Source organism: Homarus americanus, unplaced genomic scaffold (assembly GCF_018991925.1).
Source record: "Homarus americanus isolate GMGI-L3 unplaced genomic scaffold, GMGI_Hamer_2.0 scaffold30441, whole genome shotgun sequence".
In the NCBI taxonomy this organism is placed as follows: domain Eukaryota; kingdom Metazoa; phylum Arthropoda; class Malacostraca; order Decapoda; family Nephropidae; genus Homarus; species Homarus americanus.
In genome coordinates, this window is record NW_024722402.1 from 23,534 (window position 1) to 45,262 (window position 21,729).

The 21,729-nt window shown below is 43.3% G+C and overlaps 1 protein-coding gene across 1 annotated transcript; it reads right to left on the minus strand.

The window, feature by feature from the left end:
- Positions 1–17,338: 17,338 nt before the first annotated feature.
- On the minus strand, positions 17,339–18,004 carry LOC121862742 (repetitive proline-rich cell wall protein-like). Its single transcript, XM_042361066.1, has one exon. The coding sequence runs from the start codon at positions 18,002–18,004 to the stop codon at positions 17,339–17,341; it is 666 nt and encodes a 221-aa protein (XP_042217000.1).
- Between the last annotated feature and the right edge of the window lie 3,725 nt (positions 18,005–21,729).

Genomic DNA, 21,729 nt, shown 5'->3' on the forward strand with positions numbered 1-21,729 from the left:
CGGGTTTAATGGCAATTCTGTGTAATGAATGTAATGGCTTAATGGCACCCTGCATAATGAATGTAATGGTTTAATGGCACTTGTGTAACGAATGTAATGGTTTAATGGTAGCCTGTATAATGAATGTAATGGGTTTAATGGTACTTGTGTAATGAATGTAATGGGTTTAATGGTACTTGTGTAATGAATGTAATGGGTTTAATGGCACTTGTGTAATGAATGTAATGGGTTTAATGGCACTTGTGTAATGAATGTAATGGGTTTAATGGCACTTGTATAATGAATGTAATGGGTTTAATGGCACTTGTATAATGAATGTAATGGGTTTAATGGTACTTGTATAATGAATGTAATGGGTTTAATGGCACTTGTGTAATGAATGTAATGGGTTTAATGGTATTTGTATAATGAATGTATTGAGTTTAATGGTACTTGTATAATGAATGTAATGGGTTTAATGGTACTTGTGTAATGAATGTAATGGGTTTAATGGTACTTGTGTAATGAATGTAATGGGTTTAATGGCACTTGTGTAATGAATGTAATGGGTTTAATGGCACTTGTGTAATGAATGTAATGGGTTTAATGGCACTTGTATAATGAATGTAATGGGTTTAATGGCACTTGTATAATGAATGTAATGGGTTTAATGGTACTTGTATAATGAATGTAATGGGTTTAATGGCACTTGTATAATGAATGTAATGGGTTTAATGGTACTTGTATAATGAATGTAATGGGTTTAATGGTACTTGTATAATGAATGTAATGAGTTTAATGGCACTTGTATAATGAATGTAATGGTTTAATGGCACTTGTATAATGAACGTACTGGTTTAAATCGACGTATGAAACAGTTCGCCTGTGTTGGTAATTGCTGTAATGTTCTGTAATATTTCAAGAAGTCATGTGGGATTACAGAGCACTGGTTACATATTGCATAGCCGATAGCCTGATTACAGAGCAGTATTATATTACATAGCCGCTAGCCTGATTACAGAGCAGAATTATATTACATAGCCGCTAGCCTGATTACAGAGCAGTATTATATTACATAGCCGATAGCCTGATTACAGAGCAGTATTATATTACATAGCCGCTAGCCTGATTACAGAGCAGTATTATATTACATAGCCGCTAGCCTGATTACAGAGCAGTATTATATTACATAGCCGCTAGCCTGATTACAGAGCAGTATTATATTACATAGCCGCTAGCATAATTACAGAGACATGCCTATATATATTACAGAGTCCCAAATATAGACATCTTGTATTACAGTCTTTGGTTACAGTAATGATTACCAGTTGATGTATTTTCATGATCAATTTTTAGGTAAGCTTCAAGTTGGTTAGGTTAGCGTTAGCATTGGGTTAGTTTAGCTTTAGATCAGGTTAGGTAGGTTAGGCTTGGTTAGTTTAGTGATAGATTGGTTTGGGTAGCTTAGAGTTAGGTTAGGTTAGTGTTAGATTGAGTTGGGTAGCTTAGAGTTAGGTTAGGTTAGTGTTAGATTAGGTTGGATAGCTTCGCGTTAGGTTAGGTTAGCGTTTGATTAGGTTTGGTTAGCGTTAGGTTAGGTTTGGTTAGCGTTGGGTTAGGTTTGGTTAGCGTTAAGTTAGGTTTGGTTAGCGTTAGGTTAGGTTTGGTTAGCGTTAGGTTAGGCTTGGTTAGCGTTAAGTTAGGTTTGGTTAGCGTTAGGTTAGGGTTTGGCTATGCTATTAGGGTTTGGTTGTATGCTAGGTTAGGTTTGCTAGCGTTAGTTAGGTTTGCTAGCGTTATGCTTAGGTTTGGTTAGCGTTAGGTTAGGTTTGGTTAGCGTTAGGTTAGGTTTGGTTAGCGTTGCTAGTTTCTGTTAGCGTTAGTTAGGTCGGTTAGCGTTAGGTTAGGTTTGGTTAGCGTTAAGTTAGGTTTGGTTAGCGTTAGGTTAGATTTGGTTAGCGTTAGGTTAGGTTTGGTTAGCGTTGGGTTAGGTTTGGTTAGCGTTAGGTTAGGTTTGGTTAGCGTTAAGTTAGGTTTGGTTAGCGTTAGGTTAGATTTGGTGAGCGTTAGGTTAGATTTGGTGAGCGTTAGGTTAGGTTTGGTTAGCGTTAGGTTAGGTTTGGTTAGCGTTAGGTTAGGTTTGGTTAGCGTTAAGTTAGGTTTGGTTAGCGTTAGGTTAGGTTTGTTAACGTTAATTTAGGTCTCTGTTTATCTGTCTCTGTGTTCATGAGTATTATTCAATCAATTATTGACTCTTTTAATTCTTGCCTCATGATATAAACTCATCCCTTCAATAGTAGTTCACCTCACCTGTGTACGTGTGTCTCTGTGTGTTATATACATTACCTTCTAAACTGGCCTAATATAGCACCGTTTATGCCTATATTATGAATAAGACACCAAAAATAACATTGCTTTTCTAGTCCTGTGTAATATCTAATGGGCGTTACACATGGTCTTTAATATAGCACTAGTAATTCCTATGTTATTTCGGACGAGAGAGAAAAATATAACGCCGCCTTTCATGTCATGTGTAATAATTCACAGCCACGAGAGACCTGTCTACCTTCACACGAATTCTTTTTCTCTCTCTACGATATAAAGTGAGTCTAGTTTTAGATATATCTTGGGCGAACTGGATTAAATCTCTTGGTGAAATATATGGTAAGGAGGTTGGGTGGTGGTGACCTGGGTGGAGGGCGAGGTCAGGAGGCTGGGTGGTGGAGGGCGAGGTCAGGAGGTCAACTTGTTTGTGTGTTGTGGTGGTTTCAAAGTCTGGGTAAATTTCACCTCTTTAGTTCAGTGACGGGTAGAGAGAGGCAGGCAGATGGGAGGGTGAATAAAGACACTTGACAGACAGAAACAGACAGACAGGTGGGTGAATAGTGACACTTTACAGACAGACACAGACAGACAGGTGAGTGAATAGTGACACTTTACAGACAGTTACAAAGAAACAGGTGAGTGAATAGTGACACTTTACAGACAGACACAGACAGACAGGCATAAAAGTTATAAATGGACAATTATTAAATGAAAATAACGAAGACACTTTGTCCAGCCAGCCATCTCGTTAATGTTTAGCCAGCCATCTCGTTAATGTTCAGCCAGCCATCTCGTTAATGTTTAGCCAGTCATCTGGATTGCTGAAGGTAAATTATTAAATAATACTATCACAAGTACATTTGAGTTTTATACTCATGCAAACATTGGGATGAAAGGGTCAACGTGAGAACCAAACTTGTGTCTGCTTGGGCTTCGTATTGCTGTACAACACCAAGGTCATCTTGACAGCTCCAGCAGTTTGTAGACACCAGCTTCGCCCAGGTAGCGTCTTCCCACACCACTTTGTGTTTCAGCGTGATGGGTCTCCCACGTCACTATACAAACATTAAGTACAGATATACCCAGTACTGGCCTGATCACCTTGTACTTGAGTCGCTGTACTAGACAAAATTGAAGCAGACCCTGGACGTGATATACAGTACTGTACCCTGATCACCTTGTGCCAGGTCGCTGTACTAGACAAGGTGGAAACAGACCCTGGACGTGATATACAGTACTGTACCCTGATCACCTTGTGCCAGGTCGCTGTACTAGACAAGGTGGAAACGGACCCTGGACGTGGGCCACGGTCTCCGTACTTGGCCCCATTAGACTTTTATGCATGGGGCTTCATAAAGTCTGATGTTGACTAAACAAGAGTAAGAGATTGACAAGACCTAAAAACCTTTATTGAAGCAGCAGCTGCAAAATTAACTCCTGATATGTTTACAAATATGTTTCAAAATACAATGAATAAGTTTGAGATGTGCAGAGGCGCGGATGGTACACGTGTTGAATCTTTATCCTAATGTTTACATGTGAATATATAATTCAAATGTTTATTTAATATTATTATTTAATCAGTTACCTTAAAATACAGATAATTCGATAACACAGACAGGAACTGTTGGACCAGCCTGTACTGTACGTCCTCAGCCACACTTGGTCGTGTCGGGGTTCACTATAAGCGGTGGTCGAAATGAAACACCTTGTACCTGAAATAATTTAAGCTCGATCTGTTTGACACTGGAACTGTGGAAGTACAACATAACTAAAATCTTTGACAGGACCTGGTGAAAATATACACAAGTCAAGTTAACTTTTACCGGATGTTAAATAATCACAAACATGACTTATAGATATACCAGATAATACCAAGTGTGGAGACAGTTATGGCCAAGTGTACTTCAGACTTTTATAATCTACAGTGATGTAGTTTTTTTTGTTTTTAGATGGACGAATAGCTAAGAAAAAAATATTATTTAGAAAAAAGTATCTCTTATATACAGAACACGATAGTTCATAGCACACTTAATAGTACAGCATTAGTGAATAAATAGGCAGGGTTAGTAGGGGGTGTAGGCATTGTTGACGACAAATATTCAGTCACCCACTAGCCAGACTATTCTCAGACCTACTGTTTTAAGTCTGAAGCAACAAGTTTTTTTATTAGAAAGAGAGAAAGATGAGTTCAAGATTTAGCGTTTAAGTTACTCCTCGGTGGTGTCATATGGAGGAGGAGGAGGAGAATTACGTAAGGCCGTCCTCCATCCACACTCAGATGACGGACGGCTTCAAGTGAGTCATTATTTAACACAGTGTCTCTCTCTCATCCCCGTGGAAAGATAAATTAATAATATTCCATTGAGTGATTAACAGATATATACTAAAAATCAACTAGGTACAACAGTAAGCAGATTTATCAAGTTACAAAGACTGTGATAGTTAGCAGCGGGGCAATAATGGCTCCCCCTCACCGAGCTATTGTTACTCAGGGTTTTTACTGAGGCAGCGGTGAATGGCTGTAAATTATGTGGGGGGGTAAATTAGTATTGTAGACATGTTTTAATGGCTTCGTGTGTTGAGCAAATAGCGAGGGAGGTTTAGCATGCCAGATTATTTGATGGTTTGCCTGTGAATATACTGAGTTTTATTTATTACATATTAACTCATAGTCATTAATAATATAACCCCAAGAAGTGTGTGGTGGTAGTGTTGGTGTCACCAGCCAACAGGTGTACCAAGACTGTGGGAATATATCTATAATCTCTCTCTCTCTCTCTCTCTCTCTCTCTCTCTCTCTCTCTCTCTCTCTCTCTCTCTCTCTCTCTCTCTCTCTCTCTCTCTCTCTCCATTTTCTGACATTAGCCAATTGATGATACGTGACATTTATCAAGGAATGTGTACTGTTTGTTGTGGCTTCAGGTTGTTGGCGGCTGTGTGGACCTTGTTTCAAATGTCTGGAAATTTATTCCTTATGGATCTACTGTACTAATTTATATATATATAGAACAGGTGGTTGTAATAATAGAGCCGCTACCTTAATGACACACACACACACACACACACACACACACACACACACACACACACACACAGCCTACCCCAGTGCCTCTCTTGTGACATGGTGGTTCTCCTTCCATAACGAGAGACAACCTTCATTTCGTTTTCTGTTTCGTTAGTATGGGTCTTCAAAAGCCACTATGATATTCTGAGATAATTTCTTTGGCTGTCTCTACCAACATCAAGTAAACATTGGAAAGACGATTTGAATTTTGCCGCGGACAACAGCTAGTTTATTGTGCACTCCATACTTTTTTTCATTTATTGGGCACCCCCTTTCATCCTTGTGTAAGGTGAAGCGCATAAGCGTTTACAGCGCCCAACAGGGAAGCATGCTAAGTTCATGCTTGCCTTATGCCTCATGAGTTAAGGGCGTAGAAGCCTGAAGAGTCAATGGTTTTATGTCTAAGCAAGTTATTTGAAGTTCCAACAGCTTGTCTCTGAATACGAATTCGCAACTTTCGATTTTACAGCAGGTACCTACTTTACTGCTAGGTGAACAGGGACCAAGGGGACTAGGAAGAGTGTCCAAACAACTTCCGCCGGCCCGGGAATCGAACCCGTGAGCGGTAGCGCAAAAAGGATCACAGAGCAGAGGCCACATAGAGTGTTTATCATACCCCAGTGGTCATGATATTATGGCAGTGAATGTTACAGAGTATTACCAGTATATTATTTGTTTGAGTCGGTGCGTAGAATTTTGCTTAGGTGTTAGATGTGAAGTGTGGATACAGCCTTAGTATATCAGTCATCTTGCCATCAGAGATAAATGCTGTGCCGTTGCATACACACTGTGCTTGGATCTGTCTCTATAGTGTTCTACTTTTTTTTCCCAGTCTAAGACTCTTAAGACATAGACTTGGAGTGTGTGGCTGTATGTCTGGCCGCACACTCTACAGTTTGACGGTGTGTGTGTGTGTGTGTGTGTGTGTGTGTGTGTGTGTGTGTGTGTGTGTGTGTGTGTGTTAACTTAATAGTGTTTTCTGTATGTGTGATGCTTGATAATATGAACTGTGGTCTTCTTCAGCTCCAGGCGTTAGTGGGAGCACCCCATGTATCCTCGCCCCATGTATCCTCGTCTCCTGTATCCTCGTTCCATATCCTCGTCTCATGTATCTCGTCCCATGTATCCTCGTCTCCTGTATCATATTTCCATGTATTCTCGTTCCATGTATCCTCGTCCCGCCGCCTGTCCTCGTCTCATGTATCCTCGTCCCATGTATCCTCGCCTCATGTAAACCTCAACCTATGTATCCTAGACCCATGTAGCCTCGACCCATGTATCATCCTCGTCCCATGTGTTTAAGTTCCATGTATCCTCGATCCATGTATCCTCGTCCCACGTATCCTCGTCTCATGTATCCTCGTCCCATGTATCCTCGTCTCATGTATCCTCGTCCCATGTATCCTCGCCTCATGTAAACCTCAACCTATGTATCCTAGACCCATGTAGCCTCGACCCATGTATCATCCTCGTCCCATGTGTTTAAGTTCCATGTATCCTCGATCCATGTATCCTCACCAGCGTAGGAAATGTTTGCTCTCGGTGGCTCTGGTGGACACGCACGCTCAAGTCAACACAGCTAACAGCTATATACAGATGAACTTAGCTTGTGCATGTTAGCGGCTCAGATAACGTGGTGTGTTATAACGTGTAGGCGCCACCGGGGACCACTCATGTGTACGTGACGGCTTAGTGATCCTGATACCACCTGTTGTATGACCTCTTCCCTGATACCACCTGCTGTAGTGACCTCTCTGATACCACCTGCTGTATGACCTCTCTGATACCACCTGCTGTAGTGACCTCTTCCCTCATACCACCTGTTGTATGACCTCTCTGATACCACCTGCTGTATGACCTCTCTGATACCACCTGATGTATGACCTCTCTTGATACCACCTGCTGTAGTGACCTCCTACTTGATAGCATCTGCTGTAGTGACCTCCTACTTGATAGCACCTGCTGCTTAGCAGCTACTTTCCTGATACCACCTGCTGTACTGACCTCTCTGATACTACCTGCTGTATGACCTCTCTTTGAGTACCACCTGCTGCCTTGTCTCTGATACCACCTGCTGTAGTGACCACTTCCCTGATACCACCTGCTGTAGTGACCTCTTACTTGATATGATACCACCTGCTGTAGTGACCACTTCCCTGATACCACCTGCTGTAGTGACCTCTTACTTGATATGATACCACCTGCTGTAGTGACCACTTCCCTGATATCACCTGCTGTAGTGACCTCTTACTTGATATGATACCACCTGCTGTAGTGACCACTTCCCTGATATCACCTGCTGTAGTGACCTCTTACTTGATATGATACCACCTGCTGTAGTGACCTTCCTGATACCACCTGCTCTAGTGACCTACTTGATACCACCTGCTGTACATAAGAGCAATAGAAAATAAGGAGTCTGCAATAGGCCGGATGGCCTGAGCATGGCAGCTCTTGTCGAAAGTTACAACTACTCTCTATCGTCCATGAATCTATCTAGCCTCCTTTTAAAACTTTACAGTGTTCCAGCACTTACTACAAAGTTGGTAAGCTTGTTCCACTCGTCTACCACCCTATTTGTGAACCAGTTCCTTCCTATTTCCCTCTTAAACCTAAACTTATCCAACTTAAATCCGTTGCTACGAGTCCTATCCTGCTCGGATATAATAAGAACTTTATCTATATCTCCTTTATTGATTCCTTTCACCCAATTAAATACTTCTATCATATCTCCTCGCACTCTTCGTCTTTCTAGGGATTGCAAGTTTAGTTTCTTTAATCTATCCTGATATGGAAGGTTTCTAAGTCCCGGAATCATTTTCATCATTCTTCGCTGCACCGACTCTAGTAAATTGATATCCATTCTATAATAAGGGCACCAGAACTGAACAGCATAATCGAGGTGCGGCCTGACTAGCGCAAGATATAGTTGTAATAAGACCTCCGCACTCTTATTACTTACACTTCTAGATATAAAACCCAATACTCTGTTTGCCTTATTTCGAACATTAACGCACTGTTTTCTAGGCCGTAGGTCTGGGCTTACAAGTACCCCTAAGTCTCTTTCACAAGTCGACTTCTCTAGGTTGATGTTGTTAAGGCTGTATACATTGACATTATTTGTTCTTCCAATATTAAGTACGCTGCACTTGCTGGTGTTGAATTTCATTTGCCATTTTTCTGACTACTCCTGCAGTTTATTTAAATCCTCCTGTAGTGCATTTGCATCCTGCCCTAAATTAATCTGCCGCCCTATTTTGGTGTCTTCCGCAACTTGCTTATGTCACTGCTGATCCCAGTATCTAGATCGTTTATGTAGATTATGAACAAGAGTGGGCCCAGTACTGACCCCTGGGGAACCCCACTAACACAGCCCCTCTCAGATTTAACACCATCTACGCTGACCCTCTGTGTTCTACCGGTGAGCCATGTTTTTATCCAATTTAAAACTTTCCCCTCGATACCATGAGCCTTAACTTTTCTCAGAAGCCTCTGATGCGATACTCTGTCAAACGCTTTGCTAAGGTCATTATCTACTACCTCGAAGACTTTCCTAAAAAACGTCAGCAGATTTGTTTGACAAAATCTTCCCTTTGTAACCCCATGTTGAGAGTCGTAGATTAATGTGTTTTTCTCTAAATGCGATCGGATGCTATTTGCTATAATTTATTCAAGAAATTTCCCCACTACTGACGTCAAACTGATCGGCCGGTAATTTGACGCTGATGCTCTGTCTCTCTTTTTGAATATGGGTACTACATTTGCCTGTTTCCACAAGTCTGGCACAACTCCCGTGTCTAATGATTTTGTAAATAAATTTACGAGGGGTCCGCTAATCTGTTCCTAACACTCTTTCAAAACTCGTGACCTGTAGTGACCTCCTACTTGATACCACCTGCTGTAGTGACCTCCTCCCTGATACCACCTGTTGTAGTGACCTCCCTACCTCCACCATCCCACCTGCCACGTCTTCCCCTCCTTGGCGCCCTCGTGTTACCTCTTGACACCCTCCTCATACCCCTTCTTGACACCCTCCTGACGCCCCCTCATACCCCCTTGACACTCTCCTGACTCCTCCCTGACACCCCCTGACACACTCTAACACACTCAATCCGGTTCAGAGTAAGTTGAAGCATCAGGGGGCCATCTGGTGCACTATCTTGGGGCTATTATTGTTTACATTCCTCAAATATCACGTCACGGTCCTGAGTTTAACCTCTGATAAAAAAAGTTGGTCATGTTGCTCTTGCTCACCTGACTTACCTGTCTTAAGAGGCTCGACGGCGTGAAATGGCTGACACCGAACCCGCCACCACATGGATTCGAACCCTTGAATTCTGGTGCGTAGTGAACCCGGTGAACCCATTAGGCTTTTCAACGTCAAATAGACGCTGATATAAAGTTCTTAAATGTTAAACTTCCTTTTTTTTACTTAAATTTGTTATAAATGGAAGCAACATTTACAAACTCGGATTAATATCTACATAGGTCGCAGGCTCCTTAACTTACTAGTAGACCTACTATATTATTGAACACTTAATATATATATATATATATATATATATATATATATATATATATATATATATATATATATATATATATATATATATATATATATATTGTATAGGCCCTTGGGGTTCTCCAGGGGCCCTCCTGGGGCCGGGTTCTCCTGGGGCCGGGTTCTCCAGGGGCCGAGTTTTCCTGGGGCCGGGTTCTCCTGGGGCCGGGTTCTCCTGGGGCCGGGTTCTCATTAAGGGCCGATATCACCTGACCCCGACTACATTGGTACCTCTTATCAGACAAGTTGTTATACTTGCTTATCTGTGTGTGTGTGTGTGTGTGTGTGTGTGTGATAAGATTTTTTCACATTTGGGCCGCGCAGGTGTTGTGGTCGCGGGGGGGGGGAGGCAGCCTTACTCACACATGTTAAGGTCAGTGATAACATTTAAGAGCTTCCTTCTGTGTTGTGTTGTCATTTGAGCGCTCTCATTTATCGTAACTTGAGCTCTTCTTTCCGTGTTGTCACTTGAACTTTTCCTTCTGTGTTGCCACGTCATTTGAGCGCTTCCTTGTGGTGTCACTTAAGCGCTTTATTGTCTTCTTATTTCAGCGATTAGTTCCATGTTATAAGGTGAGCGCACCCTTGTGTTACCACTTAGCGCTCTTAAATCAGCTTTGGGAGTACTTTAACTCAGCTGATTCTAGCGGCGTCTATGATCAGCTGATGACAACATGTTAAAACAGCGTCTCCCGTAACCATGGCAACGTGACCCATCAGCTGATCCCACCCCTTACACTAGATAAAAACACAGGAAGAACGGTCATTAGTGCTCATTAGAGATACCTGAGTTGGTGAGAGAGAGAGAAGGGGAGGAGGTGAGAGATAGGGAGGGAGATAAAAAGTGAGAGAGAGGTGTGGAGAGAGTGTGATGGGGAAAGGGAGGTGTGAGAGAGAGTAGGGGGTTGAGGTGGAGAGAGTGAGGTGAGGAAAGGGAGGAGAGAGAGAGAGAGAGAGAGAGAGAGAGAGAGAGAGAGAGAGAGAGAGAAGAGATTGATACTGGTAACTGAACATAAACAAGTAACAATCATGTTTATAACTCGGCCCTGTGGTGATGTGTTCGGTTAAAGTGTCCTGTATGGTGTAGATAAGCGGATTTTAGGGTCGTCCGGTTAAGTGAAGGATGATATTTATGATCGTTTTGGTTTAATGAAGATTGAAGTATGTATATGTTCGGTTATATGAAGGGTGGGTAGAATATTTGGGTGTTCGGTTAAGTAAAGGTTAAAGTTTATTAATGTTCGGATAAGTGAGGTTAGATTTTATGGGTGTTTGGTTAAGCGAGAGACCAATGTTTATGTGTTCGATTAAATAAGGATGGTCTTTAAATCCGGGTGTTAGAATCATGGTCTTCAAATCTGGGTGTTAGAATCAAGGTCCTTAAATCCGGGTGTTAGAATCATGGTCTTCAAATCTGGGTGTTAGAATCATGGTCTTCAAATCTGGGTGTTAGAATCAAGGTCCTTAAATCCGGGTGTTAGAATCATGGTCTTCAAATCTGGGTGTTAGAATCAAGGTCCTAAATCCGGGTGTTAAATCATGGTCTTCAAATCTGGGTGTTAATCAAGGTCCTAAATCAGAATCTGGTCTTCAAATCTGTGAATTAGAATCAAGTTAGAATCCTTAAATCCGGGTGTTAGAATCATGGTCTTCAAATCTGGGTGTTAGAATCAAGGTCCTTAAATCCGGGTGTTAGAATCATGGTCTTCAAATCTGGGTGTTAGAATCAAGGTCCTTAAATCCGTGTTAGAATCATGGTCTTCAAATCTGGGTGTTAGAATCAAGGTCCTTAAATCCGGGTGTTAGAATCATGGTCTTCAAATCTGGGTGTTAGAATCAAGGTCCTTAAATCCGGGTGTTAGAATCATGGTCTTCAAATCTGGGTGTTAGAATCAAGGTCCTTAAATCTGGGTGTTAGAATCATGGTCTTCAAATCTGGGTGTTAGAATCAAGGTCCTTAAATCCGGGTGTTAGAATCATGGTCTTCAAATCTGGGTGTTAGAATCAAGGTCCTTAAATCCGGGTGTTAGAATCATGGTCTTCAAATCTGGGTGTTAGAATCAAGGTCCTTAAATCCGGTTGAACTTTGGGTCAAAATTTGCATATGAATTGCCGAATAAGAAAGTCGTAATGTTGTTGTAATTCTTCTTCTTCTTCAAACATTATTAGTTTTTATTTCTTACAAAGATGACAAAACAAAATGGCACCTGAGCAGCACTGAGACTCTTAATATAACTACATAGAAATATTTAAGTGAGAGAGAATGGAGAATAGAGAGAATAAAAATGGATAGAAAGAGAGAGTGAGAGAAATAGAGAGAAAGAGAGAGAGATACAATGTAAGACTCTCCGCTGTTCATTTGTTTTTTATGCTGCGTAATAAATCTCCGTTCATTTGCGTAACCCTCTGACCCTCACACTGTCTATGTACTTCAGGCACTGTGTATAAGTCCAGATAGACGTATTATCATATACACATATATACATACGAACACATATCCACAGACACATGAATAAACAGTGTATGAATAGATATGCACAGAAATACACACACACACACAAGGTACACAAGTCTTAAACACACACACACACACACATACACACATTTGCATATTAAGACATCTACAAATATACACAAAAATATACATACAGATAACTAGAAATACACACAACACACATGCTAGTTGACAAAGAGATACAGTATACTTGCTTCAGCACACACACACACACACACACACACACACACACACACACACACACACACACACACACACACACACACACACACACACACACACACACACACTGCCCCTGGTGTTGGAGGCTGGTCAACCCGGGAGTCACCTGGGCGTGAATCTGTTTATTTAAGTCACTGTAGAAACTGCCCCCAACACAACAACCACACCCTGAATTAATGAACTGTATGATATATAGTGTCAAGGAATAGCCCGAGATGACTCGACAATTCGCCAACTGAACTGGAACACGATCCGACAGTCGATTAAAGTTCAGGTTCCCAATTACTGCTGGGTACATACTGTGTAGAGGCAAATGGTGTTCACAGATGTTGCACGTGTGGGGGGCTACATCTACTGCGGGAGGGCGGCGGCAACGTCTTTCCGGCGCTGGCGATTGTCTTTCTCGGTAGGCAGTCAGGCTAACTCGAAAGTATTGACACCTTCTCATGTGGTGCTCCTCCAAGCATTGCGGTGTGGAGTAATCGTCTCCCAGATCATGGGGTCGATTTGGAACTTTTTCAGGTTTGTCTTAAGACTGTCCTTATACCGTTTCAGTTGCCCGCCGACGTTACACATATTATTCATTAGGTGACTGTAAAGTAGCTGTTTTGGCAGTACTGTCGTCCATGCCGGTAACATGGCCAGTCCAACTAGATGTTCGTGGATAATGGTTAGTCTCGATGCCCCTACATTTGGTGTCAGCGAGAATACCGGTATTTATTCTCTTGTCTTCCCAGCGAACTCGAAGGATGAAGCGTAGATTATGTTGGTGAAAGTTTTCAAGTGCCATACAGCAGGGTGGGGAGGACCACTGCTCGATATACATGCAATTTTGTAGATAATTTCAGCTCCCTACAGCTGAAGACACGGGTACAGAGTCTGCCAAAGGATTGAGATGCACATCTGATCCGATGTTAAGTCTCTTGATCGATGTCCACGGTGGTGGACAGGTGGAAGCCAAGATACTGAAAGTGGGTAACATTAGAGAGGGTAGTACTGTTTAGCTGGATGGTTGGTGGAGGTGTGGTTGAACCTGGGGCAGGCTGAAAGAGAATCTGAGTCTTGCGTTCATTCACCTCAAGGCCAAAGAGTACATACGTATCTGCGTTAGTGTTTAGGGTCTCCCGTAGGTCGCGTTCAGTGTAAGCGATGAGGGTGAATTCGTCTGCATACTGAAGTTCAGTGATGGAAGCTGCCGACACCTTTGTTCGTGCTTGGAGTCATCTTATGTTGATAAGACCTTTCACCCGGTGCTGGATGTCCAACCCTCTGGCTAAATTGGCACTGTCACGAGTAAGGAAGGCAGCCAAGAAAATGGAAAAGAGAGTTGGTGCCAGTACACACCCTTGTTTTACCCCCGTTTGGATGGGGAGGAACTCAGACTGGGTGCCATTGTGCAGGACACTGCCGTTCATGCCATCGTGGAGTTGCCTCACAACGGCAATGAATTTTGGTGGACAGCCAAAACGGCTGAGGGTCAGCCAGAGCTCTTCCCTGTTGACCGAGTTGAAGGCCTAAGTAAGGTCAATGAAGCCATGTTCAAGTCACGATGCTCTTCTCTGAACTTTTCCTGTATCTGGCGGGCAACAAAGATCATGTCAGAGCACACACACACAGACACACACAGACACACACACACTTGCAACAGTATTATTAATAATTGTATAGTAATAATTGCAGCAGTAGTAATTAAATAGTAGTAGCAGTAGTTATGGTGGTACAGTATTATTACGTGCATATAATAATACTCGCCACCCTGCTGCTGTAATAGAGGGTCGCCCCAACTCACAGTTTAGTGTGTTTGGGTGTTTTGTTGGTGTAAATGTGTATGTTGTTGTATGTGTGTTTGATCAACAGTGTCCAGGTCACCACAATGGCCACCGCCAGGTCACTAGAATGGCCACCACCAGGTCGCTACAATGGCCGGGGGATGCCAGACTGCGCATATCATCAGGCCTTTGTTTACCACCGCCATTGTGGAGGATTGTCGGTGATGAACACAAACAAAAGACCTCAGCAACTCCCCCCCCCCCCTTCCCTCATCCCTCATCCTCCTCCTCCTCCTCCTCCTCCTCCTCCTCCTCCTCCTCCTCCTCCTCCTCTCCTCTCCTCTCTTTGACCCTCCATTTCTCTCTCATTTTGTTATTCCAATTTCTCCATTTCGTTGCACTCTCTCTCTCTACCTACCTCCCATTCTGTCCCCTTATCTCCCTTCCCTACCTTTCTCACATTAGAACTGAGAGGCATTAAGTTTGGGGCCCATTAGAACTGAGAGGCATTAAGTTTGGGGTCCATTAGAACTGAGAGGCATTAAGTTTGGGGCCCATTAGAACTGAGAGGCATGAAGTTTGGGGCCCATTAGAACTGAGAGGCATTAAGTTTGGGGCCCATTAGAACTAGTGGCCATTATAACTTAGAGTATTTTAAAGCAGTTACCATGGAGTGTGTTAGTAATGACACAGTCACAGTAGTGCGTGGAGGAGGACCTTGAGGGTGGAGGAGGACCTTGAGGGGCTGTGTTGAGGGTGGAGGAGGACCTTGAGGAGCTGTGTTGAGGGTGGAGGAGGACCTTGAGGAGCTGTGTTGAGGGTGGAGGAGGACCTTCAGGGTGGAGGAGGAATATATGTGTTTACAAGATTTAAGGATCTGCATTTCTGAGTTAGGAGTTTCTTATATTCATTTTTACTTGACCTTCGACCTACCAGCCTGCCTGCCTCCCTGTTTGGATGTCTGCCTCCCTGCTTGCCTTCCTGCCTCCCTGCTTGCCTTCCTGCCTACCTCCTTGCCTGCCTGAATGACAGCCTACCACCCAGCTTGTGTATCTGCCTCCTCGCCTCCTTCCCTGCCTCCTTGCCTCAGGATTCTTGTCAACACTACTCATGTGTTACTTTTGATCGTGACCTCTGACCTCTCCTCCGGGTCCTTCAACCCCTGTAAGCGAGTCCTCCCCACCTGGCCTGACCTTCCTCACCTGCACGGCTTGAGGGAGGGAGACTGGTGATGAGTGAGCATTGTGGTGGTGGTGGTAATTGTGATGGTGAAGGTGGTTTTGTAATTGTTGTGGTTGTTTTGGTGGTGGTGAAGGTGGTGCTTGTAATTGTGGTGGCAGCAATGGCGGTGGTGGTGTTAATAGCAGTGATGGTGGTAGTGGTAACAGTAATGGTGGTGTTGCTAGTAGTGAGGAACAGTGTGACTATTTATTTACATCGTATAGGATGAAAGACTTTATCATCAGTGAGAAAATCGCATATTGTATACACTTAGCTGACTCACTCACTCACAGGCGGGGTGCTGCACGGTCGTATCTTGTCACCCACCTTGTTTATTGTTGACATATTTTTGTGAGGTGAGAGAGGAGTACAAGTAGTATTTCACCTCCTACGCCTTATGTACCAAGCACTTTTTTATTGCAGGAATCAATAAAGAAAATGCCGAGTCAGTTGATGGTGCAGGGAGAGGTGTTGCAGGGTAGTATTTTGACGCCGCCGCTGTTCAGTGTTTACGATTGACTGTTGTGAGGGAGAGACACAAGTGGTATGTCAGATGCTGTTCTCTTCACACTGTTTTGTTTTAATGAATCGATATAAAGGTTACAAAGTTAACCAAAAGAACAGTGGAGTTCATATTGAGGTCTTATAGGGTGGTATTGTCTCACCAGTACAAGAAGGCGTGTAGACAACTGGGCGTGTAGACAAGAGGGCGTGCTGTCTAGGGGGCGTGTAGACAAGGGAGCGTGTAGACAAGTGGACGTGTAGACAAAAGGGTGTGTAAGCAAGAGGGCGTGTAGTCAAGAAGGCGTGTAGACAACTAGGCGTGTAGACAAGGAGGTGTAGACAAGAAGGTGTGTAGACAACTAGGCGTGTAGACAACTGGGCATGTAAACAAGGGGGCGTGTAGACAACTGGGCATATAGACAAGAGGGAGTGTAGACAACTGGGCATGTAGACAATTGGGCGTTTAGACAAGTGAGCATGTAGACAAAGGGGCGTGTAGACAAGAGGGCACGTAGACAACTGGGCGTGTAGACAAGAGAGCGTGTATACAAAGGGACGTGTAGACAACTGGACGTGTAGAAAAGAAGGTGTGTAGACAAGGCTGCGCGTAGACAAAGGGACGTGTAGACAAGAGGGCGTGTAGCGAGAGGGCGTGTAGACAAGAGGGCGTAAAAAATGTAGACGAGGGATAAAAGTGTGTATTTCAGATCATCCTCTGTACTGTACACACAACACATCGATACAGAGGTTGAGGAAAATATTGAAGGACATTGAGGTGGGGTTCCGGCGGGTCACATTCTTGTCTCCTTCGCTGTTGTGATGGAGGCAGAGAGTAGCGTTAACTATTCTATTCCCTGCATACGATACTTGCTATTATTTTTTTGTTTTTGTTTTTTTGCATAAATCAATACAGAAGTGACCAAATTTGTTCACTACGGGAGAACGAAAGAAAGAAAATAGAGAGAGAGAGAGAGAGAGAGAGAGAGAGAGAGAGAGAGAGAGAGAGAGAGAGAGGAAGAAGAAATGGGTATACATGATTATGTTTGAGTAGGAAAGTTGACAGTGAAAATGTGAGTTGAGGCAGGTTGAGGGACAGCGTGGGTGGAGAAGGTAAATATTTAGGTAGCCTTTTTCAGCATGAGTGAGGAGAGAAGGAGGAGAGATGGAGAGAGATATCAGAGAGAGTTGAGATGTGAGACCTGGAGACTGAGCAGAGACACAGTTTGATATGTGGGTAAAGAGATGAAGTGTGTGGGTGTACGACCCGCGAGGTAATCCACGCCACCACACCATAGGTGACAACTGGGCGTAGACAACTGGGCGTGTAGACAACTGGGCGTGGTAGACAAGGGGGCGTAGACAACTGGGCGCGTAGACAACTGGGCGTAGACAACGGCGTAGACAACTGGGCGTGTAGACAAGGGGGCGTGTAGACAACTGGGCGTGTAGACAACTGGGCGTGGGACAGGCGTGTAGATAACTGGCGGTAGACAATCATGTAGATAACTGGCGCAGGGGACAAGGGGCGGTAGACAACTGGGCGGCCGACAACTGGGCGACAACTGGGCGTGTAGACAAGGGGCGTGTAGACAACTGGGCGTGTAGACAACTGGGCGTGTAGACAACTGGGCGTGTATTGCGCATGCAGAGAATCCGTGTAGACAACTGGGCGTGTAGACAAGGGGCGTGTAGATAACCGGGCGTGTCGACAACTGGGCGTAGACAACTGGACGTAGACAAGAGGCGAGACAACTGGGCGTGTAGACAACTGGGCGCGTGTAGACAATTGGGCGTGAAGACAAGGAATCGTGGTGACAACTGGGCGTGAAGACAAGGGGCATGTTGACGGGGCGTAGACAACTGGGCATGCGTCGACAAGGGGGTGTGTATATTAGTGGGGCGGCGTCGACAACTGGGCGTGTAGACAACCGGGCGTGTAGGACAACTGGGCATGTGGTATTGGGTGGGGTGTGTGTATACAGGGGCGTGCCGACAACTGGGCGTAGACAAAGGAGTGTGTAGACAACTGTGTAGACAAGGGCGTGTAGACAAGGGAGGTGTAGACAACTGGGTGTGTAGACAAGGGCATGTCGACAACTGGGCGTGTAGACAACTGGGCATGTAGACAAGGGGGTGTGTGGATACAAGGGCGGCCGACAACTGGGCGTGTAGACAACCGGGCGTGTAGACAACTGGGGTGTAGACAACTGGGGTGTAAACAAGGGAGAGTGTAGATAAAGGGGCGTGTAGACAACTGGGTGTGTAGATAACTAGGCGTGTAGACAAGTGGGCGTTTAAACAAGGGGCGTGTAGACATGTAGGTGTGTGTAGACACGTGGGCGTGTAGTCAAGGTGGCGTGTAGACAATGAGCGTGTAGTCAAGGGGGCGTGTAGACAATGGGCGTGTAGTCAAGGGGGCGTGTAGATAATGGGCGTGTAGTCAAGGGGGCGTGTAGATAATGGGCGTGTAGTCAAGGGGGCGTGTAGAGAGCATTAACTGTAATTAATTTTGTTGTGGCATTAATTATCAGGAAGGCTTTGTGACTTTCTTTAGGGAATAATGGTAATTAAATAGACTGTTAAGACGATCTAATTACTTCTGTTACTTCTGATCAATATAATTTGTATCGGTGTCAAATGGGATTTTTTTACGGTCGGATGTAATTGGCTGAAGACAGAAAGAAAACGAAGATGAATAGAAACAATAAGAAAATAAGAGAATAAGAAAATAAAGGAAGAAGAACAAAAATAAGAAAATAGACAAAGTAAAGAAAATTAAATAAAAAGAAAGATTTTATTCTATTTATATTTTTTTAAGAGGAACTTGAGGTTGGTAACTGAATTGAAGCTATGAGGATGTGGAAGGTAGAGAGTCTCAGCGCAATTATGTCGCTATTTTGAACGTTTTTATTTTTTTTGCTTGAGTAAAGAAGTTAATTGTTCTTTGACTTTTCATTTACGAGGAAAATTTAACTTACGACTTTTGACAATCGTAAAACCTTGTAGGTGATAATGTTATTTGAAGTGGTAATATTATCAGGGGAATTTGCCTTCTAACGAGAGGTAATAATACTCGTGTGGCCGTGTTATGTTACCCACTACATGTGTTTCCCGGCGAAAATTGTTTATTGAATGAGATGCAAAGTGGCTGTATGAATATGTGAAACAGCAGTATTCTAAATTGTTGGGAAAATCCCGCTTTGTAACTCGCATAAATTCTTTTTCCATATTGCTAAAGTTTTCCTCAGACCCTCGTGTTCCAGTAGATAAACGTCTCCTATCTCATACCACACTCTGCGGTTTATTTGCATTTGGCATTTTTTTTTACACGATCATAAAGCAGTCATTCCCGCGTTATCAAATAAGACTCGTTTTTATAGCAAGTGTCAGTGAACAGTGATGGTTGGTGGTAAGAGTTGAGCTAGCCCGCGAGCTTCATATAGGGCAGGACTGCTGGTGCGGGAGGCAGAGGAGCTAATGTTAAAAGAGATACCACGAATAGGGCCGGGGAAACCATTTAATCTCAAGCGACATGAACCAACGAGGTATAATACACAATAAGCTAACCAAAACAAACCAAGGTTCACTAAGGGAAGTAGGGTTAGGTTCGGATCATCTATATTCTAAACACTATTAACGATTGCGCGGCCGTGTTCGTAGTAATTTTGTAACGTTGGCCATGTTGCGTGCGAGTGAGCCAGGACGGGGTGTTGTGGTGTCTCGGAATCGCGGGTGGCAGTGTGGAGGTGACTCTCAGAGAGGTCGGGTGTTAGTGTGTGTGTGTCAGTGAGCGCTCGTGGAACTATCGGTTAAACTGTGCCCAGGATGTATAATGGTTGTTATTGATCGTTTCTACTCTGGTAAGTAAACACGAATCGCAAGATAACGCAAATATAAGAATAGATCCACCACTGAGTAATTAAAGTTAACATTTTCTGGAATTACAGAAAATCTTATGGTAACTTCCAGCAAGTCAACTGATAATCCTATAGCTACCATATTTTATTAAAGGTTTGATTAATGGGCCTGAAATAGAAGACGCCCTTAATTGGACCATTTAAAGATCAAAACAATTTACCTTAAACAACACCTTACCAGATCTTTAACAATTACCATCATTATTTCCCCATGTTTCCTCGTCTTCAACTCATTGTTTCACGAACTTTAAAATATTTAATCGTCTTCCCTATTAAAAAACTAATGACGTAATATACATTCAATAGCCAGTAATCAATATATGACGTAACAATGATACAGTCGCGAGTTGCAATTAATTTTCGAAAATTACATAGTTCACTTCAGTCTCGTTTCGGAGTTCACATATAATAATAATGATAATAATAATAATAATAATAATAATGATGATGATGATGATGATGATAATAAACCTTGTCATGTTAGAGGCCACCTTGCCACAGTACACACACATACACGTCAGGTAACAAAACGGGTGAATCATGTGGGGCCAAACATTGATTTTTAAGCTAACAAACTCACACGTGAATCACTGAACTGTCGAGATGACGTGACATAGTTGTGGTGACTATTAGTAGTAGTTGTAGCTTAATTGTTATTATTATATTATTATCGTTATTGGTTTTATTATTGTTATTGGTATTATTATTATTATTATTATTACCACTATTGATAACAAACTTACCATTAGCACACTTATTGTCACTTCTGATATGTGAGTTACTTACCTGCAGTTAATGGTGAAGGGGCTGAGTAGTTAATGGTGAAAGGGCTGAGTAGTTAATGGTGAAGGGGATGAGTAGTTAATGGTGATGGGGTTGGGTAGTTAATGGTGAAAGGGCTGGGTAGTTAATGGTGATGGGGCTGGGTAGTTAATGGTGAAGGGGCTGAGTAGTTAATGGTGAAGGGGATGAGTAGTTAATGGTGAAGGGGCTGAGTAGTTAATGGTGAAGGGCTGAGTAGATTGTGAAGGGTGGGTAGTTAATGGTGAAGGGGCTGAGTAGTTAATGGTGAAAGGGCTGAGTAGTTAATGGTGAAGGGGATGAGTAGTTAATGGTGATGGGGTTGGGTAGTTAATGGTGAAAGGGCTGGGTAGTTAATGGTGATGGGGCTGGGTAGTTAATGGTGAAGGGGCTGAGTAGTTAATGGTGAAGGGGCTGGGTAGTTAATGGTGAAGGGCAGGTAGTTAATGGTGAAGGCTGGAGTAGTTAATGGTGATGGGGTTGGTGAGTTAATGATGAAGGGGCTGGATAGTTATGGTGAAGGGCTGCTGGAATGGTGAAGGGGCTGAGTAGTTAATGGTGGAAGGGGCTGAGGTATTAATGGTGAAGGGGGCTGAGTAGTTAATGGTGAAGGGCTGGAAGTTAATGATGAAGGGCTGGATGTTAATGGTGATGGGGTTGGGTAGTTAATGGTGAAGGGTGAGGCTGGTAGTTTGATGTAGTTAATGATGAGCTGGGTGGTTATGGTAGGGCTGGGTAGTTATGGGTAATGGGCTGAGTGGTGATGATGAAGGAGCTGAGTGGTTAATGGTGAATGGGCTGGAAGTGGTTAATGGTGAGAGGATGAGTAGTTAATGGTGAAGGCTGGG

Excerpts from the sequence above, each read along its gene's own strand:
- LOC121862742 (XM_042361066.1), bottom strand. The coding sequence starts at position 18,004 with ATGCCCCTTGTCTTCACGCCCAGTTGTCACCACGATTCCTTGTCTTCA.